Source organism: Pollachius pollachius, assembly GCF_949987615.1.
Source record: "Pollachius pollachius genome assembly, chromosome: 9".
Taxonomy (NCBI): Eukaryota; Metazoa; Chordata; class Actinopteri; order Gadiformes; family Gadidae; genus Pollachius; species Pollachius pollachius.
The window spans coordinates 12549306-12554944 of NC_136942.1; the positions used below are offsets into that span (position 1 = coordinate 12549306).

At 39.2% G+C, this 5639-nt stretch overlaps 1 protein-coding gene across 2 annotated transcripts in view; it reads right to left on the reverse strand.

Moving 5' to 3' along the window:
• Positions 1–4629: 4629 nt before the first annotated feature.
• The window catches only part of gal (galanin/GMAP prepropeptide), a 4785-nt gene continuing 3775 nt past the window's right edge, over positions 4630–5639 (reverse strand). For both annotated transcript variants that reach the window (XM_079743433.1, XM_079743432.1), the window contains 2 exons: positions 4924–4995; positions 4630–4725 (listed from right to left, as the gene is read on the reverse strand). In XM_079743433.1, coding sequence (XP_079599559.1) covers positions 4664–4725; positions 4924–4995 — 134 coding nt within the window. In that variant the 3' untranslated portion in view covers positions 4630–4663. The remainder of the gene's footprint in view (positions 4726–4923; positions 4996–5639) is intronic.

Here is a 5639-nt window from a genome sequence, read left to right on the forward strand (position 1 = left end):
CGTGCGGGGGAGAGAATCACACTGGCCTCACGGAGGGCGACGACAGTCTCGGCGTGTGAGGCTCCATCACAGGATCTATGACGTATTCCTTGTCCACAACATTCCAACATGGATAGGAGGATTTTCTTTAAGTAGTTGTTAACTATCAACACATTTCAAAGAAGTTTCCACAGATAGCTAGACAAAAGTAAGGGGTTTGTTTCAGAACACTATTTATCGACACTATAAACCTTTACATTTAGCGTTCTCTCCCATCGCACTGCTTCTTAATAATGGCTTGGGTAATTAGTTTGTTACCTCATCTTAGGTCACAGCTGTAATCCTGGTTAGACTATTCCACTCTGCAGTTTTCCAAAGATGATATTTTCGTAGGTTTCTTTAAAAATGGAACTTGGTATTCAGCCATGTATGTTATATAAGGCATATATAAGCACACACAACTATTTAAAGTGAATGCAGGTCTTGAAAGAGCAAGGTCCAGCCTCATGCTCAAAGAAGGAACCCACAACCTTTCAGCTGGGAGACTTCCTACGCTATCCTGCGGCTGCCCCCACCTATATTCATTCATTTTCATATAATATGTTAAGTTGGTATCCACTCTGTATTTATTTGTACACATCAGTATTCGTTTTTTTTTTTTTATAGATTCAACCAATACTTTATTTTAACAGTTTCTAGATTAAAACTAGTTCTGCTTGTAAGCAACTCACATATTTATTTGAAAGTGGAAAATGATTATACAGAATATAAAGCACCAAACAAATGCATACAGTTTGAATAGAGAAATCATGGTCATTTGGCGCGTTTGCTTTTTTTTTCTGAACTAGTTACTGTTGTGATGGCCTTCAAGTAAATGGTGTAGGCACTTTTGCCTAAAAAAGTCATCACATTGAATAATAAAACGATATGCTTTGATGTTTAAAACAACTGTCAAACACCGTCTAAACATACTGCTAAGCAAAGTAATGTTCCTTGGCTCAATTCTTTGTCTTTTTCTGTAAAATGAGTTTGTGCCATGGAAAACTACACAAATAAATGTCACACACTATTGTGATCTCAAATTCACTACCTGTATATGCTATTTATAGTGCACTTTCCATTTGCCTCAAATACTTGGTTGTATTGGAAATCTAGAAGTTCTTCTTTTAACAGAGAACAAAACCCCAACCCCCATAGTAGAGTGTTTTAGATTAGAGGACTCCCCCTCTAGGTGAATACGTGATAGTGCATGTCTCACCGCTTATTGGCTATGGTGAACCGGTAATCACCATGGATACCCTGCTGATTAAGGATTGATGTGAGTATCCTCAATCTAAATCTTGCGTTTGAAGAAACGCACAGATGTTATTTTTTAATAAGTCAGCAAGTTGGCTTCTTTTTCGGAGTTTAATGACCTTTTTGTACAACACACTGTAGCATTACATTATCTGGCAGTACTTTTTTCCTGCATCATACATCCTTCAAACGCCAGTAGCAAAATTATAATGGTCTCTTACTTGTATTTTTAAAAGTTGTATTCGTCAAAAAATCCTACTACTGCAATACTGATATTTGTTTCCCAAACAAATGGAAGATAAAACACAAAAAACGTCCATGAGATGGCGGAATGATACCCCCGACATTACCAGCGTGGAATCAACTAACGCATCCTTTTAAAGTACTTGTGGATTGATGTGGAATAAACTAATTCGATCCTTTGTGGTGTGGTGGTCTCGTGCTAGGTATGACTCGGAGAGTGGTAAATGTTCAACAACGTGGTTTATTCTAACAGAGACACAAGGTAAAGGGCTTGCGTTCTGGAGGTGCTTCATGAAGCATCTGCCGAACACAGGTAAACAAGCAGTTACATTGGGAGTGGGCGGAACGGTAAATAGGCCACGCCTACATGTTCTAATTTACCCAGTTAAACCTTTGGTCTGTCTTGGCAAAATGGCAAAGTGGCCATGTTTGTAGTCTTTAACTTATCTATAAGAACATTAAAACCTTTTTTGGTGTTGTCCATTATGTGGTGAAGAAACCATTCATAACTGTGGTTAGCTTGAAACATGTCATCAGAAATAGCATAGACTCAAATTATTTACATCAAGATGAGTACACTTGTGAATGGATGCGATTTCTGTTCATCTATCGGGAAATTCCCCATTACGTCTTACTGTCGCTACAGCGACCGACATTAGACATGGAAGACTCTATCGGGTTGGACCCTGGACTTTCCTAATTGAAACCAAAAGTATTCTACACAACACATTCAAAGAAACTCCCAGGTAGGAGAGCTGGCCGTGGTGCTGATCTGTCAGCTACTATTTTGTTAATTAGCAGTTTGTATCACGTCCTTAATGAACAGGGAGATGTTGCATCGTGTACAAGGATTCCCACACAGTAGGCTACAGACATTGAGGTCGAACTCCATATGAAAGTGGCCTTTCATCTGGAGGTGGATCTCCCTACCACTTTGCAGCCTCCTACATAAGAGGCCTGCTGAGTGTAGGAGCAGGCCTGTACTGTAATGTAAGAACGATGGATGCACGAGTTGCAATGATATTCACAACATTAATTTGCTGGAAAATAACATCTAAATAGTATAGGTAATTGATATAAAGGCATAACCACGTTCATTATGTGTTTCAGTTTGAGTGTAACCAAGTAACACAAAATAAGTATGTGTATTTATATATAGTATAAATAGTTTAATATAGTACGTCATCATTTGGTGTAAATGACGAGGTTTTCCATGATAATGGTAGCTTAATCAAAAGGCAGTCAGCAGACATCTTGATGAACATCTGTAGTTGGTCCACATGGTGGCGCTACCCTCACATTTGTTAATATTGGGAGGTTATTGTAACGGTGAAGTCGCAAATATAGATTACAGATGATAGACAGTTGATTACATCAAGGTTCCAAAATGTAGTCTCATACATAATATAATTCACAGAACAAACTGTGGGAGATCATCAAGGCTACACATGCACAAACAAACTCTTGCACACATGCTCACACGCACGCACCCACACACGCACACACACAGACATAGACACACATAGACACACAGACACAAACAGACCCTTAACTTGTTTACTTCACATCTGTCTCCGGATTAATGCCTTATTCACAATCTCCAATGCAGTGATGGTTATCAATATTGGAAAAGCTCTCTCTCTCTCTCTCTCTCTCTCTCTCACACACACACACACACACACATACACACACACACGCACACACACACACACGTTTGCCATGCCAGTTATCATTTCACTTGCCATTTCAGTCAGAGACTTAGCCTACTCTGTATTAATTATTGTCTCATCTTCCTGGCTGTGAGCCACTCCAGCATCAGTGGTGCTCTGGTCCAGCCAGTGCAGCTCCTCTCCAGCAGGTTATGGGGGCCGTAATACTTCCCTGACATTAACAATAGGCTAGTCTATTGTCTTGGTTCAATGTCAGCACAAACTATTTGGATGAATAATCTTAATTTTGAACTCTACCTGTGTCTTGCACAGCTCGACACCTGGAACAGATTTCAATGCAATATACAGACTATAAATAAATAAAATAGTCTAGCGGCATGGAGGGGATGTATGCCTCTTATGGAAGGGGCTTCAAAAAGGGGGATTAGGTTGTTTTTTTTGTTATGGGGCTCAGGAGTAGTTTGGCTTTTTGTTGATCACTTTTTGATACAATAGTTATTCTGTTGGACATTTGAACAGTATTTGCTCTAAAGAAGGGGCTTGTTAAAGGGCCCTTCATAACACTTTCTAGTGTAGGGGCCACTACATGGCCATGTTCCAAAGGGGGCATCTGAGAGGGGGCTTAAAGGTGTTCTGTACACCCTAAGATAGATAGGGTACCAGAGAGGCACCCTAAAGGTGCCTCTCTGGTACCCTATCTATCTTAGGGACCTGCTTTTCTCTAAAATAGGGGCCACATAAAGGGGACTCTATTATGTTTTTGGCACTCTAGAAGTATTTTGGGGTGGTTATATGTATGATAAAGATTGCAAAGTAGTTTTGTTTATCAGTTCAACTTGAGCATGGAAGAGATAATCTTGAGAACTAGGTTTTATTTCCCCAAATGCACAAGAAAACGATGGGGAATGAAAGGTGATTAGCTCTAATAACTGGACGTACACCACTCGGATCTCTTCAACAAATAGCTGGGTGTGCTGAAGGGCCAATATTATCCTAATGGCTGTCATCCACTTGGTACGAACACACATGTTCGTCTATGTTATTTGTAGGGTAAAAGAATACAGGGCCATGATGTTTTTTTTATCCTTTATTGAACATCAGATAATGGTACATCACCAAGTAACACAGTATTAGGTTATGAATAGTTTGCTGCGAGCCAAAGCACATTCAAATCATACAGCTTTTGGACGTCATCTGTCTCCCATATTGGCCTCCATGGGACATTATAGGGACTTTTATTTTCAGACAATAGTAGAGAAGTTCATTTATCATTTTCACAATAAAGCCAAAAATGTAAACAATATATACTAATCTATAGCATCAAACGTAGACATTTAGAATCTGTTGCCAAAAGAGCTAACATTGTCAGCTTCAACATTGATTTGTTTGAGTTGTTTGGATAACATGGGATCAGAGAAGGGTTGAAATGATGATGTTTGGTTGAAAAGGTTGTTGAAGCGCAGCTAAGCCGAGGATCAGCGTTCGGCCAGCTCTTCTGACGTCAGAGAGGAAGGAAGGTTTTCAAACGCTCCGATCTCTGCTGTCACAAATAGAACAAGCACACACAACGTGCACAATGAAGAGACTACGTTGTTAAGGGACTACAAGCTCAAAAACATTTTTTCAGTCAGTAAGCAATAGATTATGAAGTACAATACAATAGGCACATTAGAACTTTTTCAGGTTTTACCACAAAGACTTTTCACGGTAAGAAACCAAGAAGGAAATACCTAACCTTTCAGCTTGAGGTATGATAAAAAGTCAATGATGGTGTGTACAATATCTTCATCTGGTATTCTCAGAGCACCTGTGGATATAAACCATATGATCGGGACGTACAAATGTAAATAGTGCATGAAATGAGTGACGTATTAAATACAAAGTTTACCTTAAAGGAGAACCTCTGGATTTTTCCAACTGGACCCTATTTCTGATCATTTTGGGTCTACAGGACTAAATCAGACAACATTTTTTTAAATTGGCCCAGTATTTTGAGAGAATGCTGCAGCTGTAACCTGCGAGGATCTCATCCTTTTGGGCCTTTATGGTCAATCCTCTAAAATTGCTTGTTTTTGCCACTGATATGCTCAGATTATATTCTTACATAATACAAAGTATCCCTTGCAGAAATACTACTTTACCTTTGGTGGATCCCAGTCTATTTGTGATTGTGTCCAACAAAGTAATTTACATTTTTACATTTAGACATACATTGCAAAGTATCGCTCAAGGAGAAGTCTTGTTGTTATGTAGTTGCAGGAAATCTCCCTTTTGTCAGCACAATTTGAACTCTTCTACTCCCAAATCATTTTGATAACACGAAGAAATGCTTTCGGTAGTCCAACACAACTAAATCTTCTCTCTCCAGCTCTGATTTAAGTTTCCACCAATCTCTACCTGCAACAACTCCCACCTTGAGTGACACTTGGTTGGAAACAATAATAAAATAGG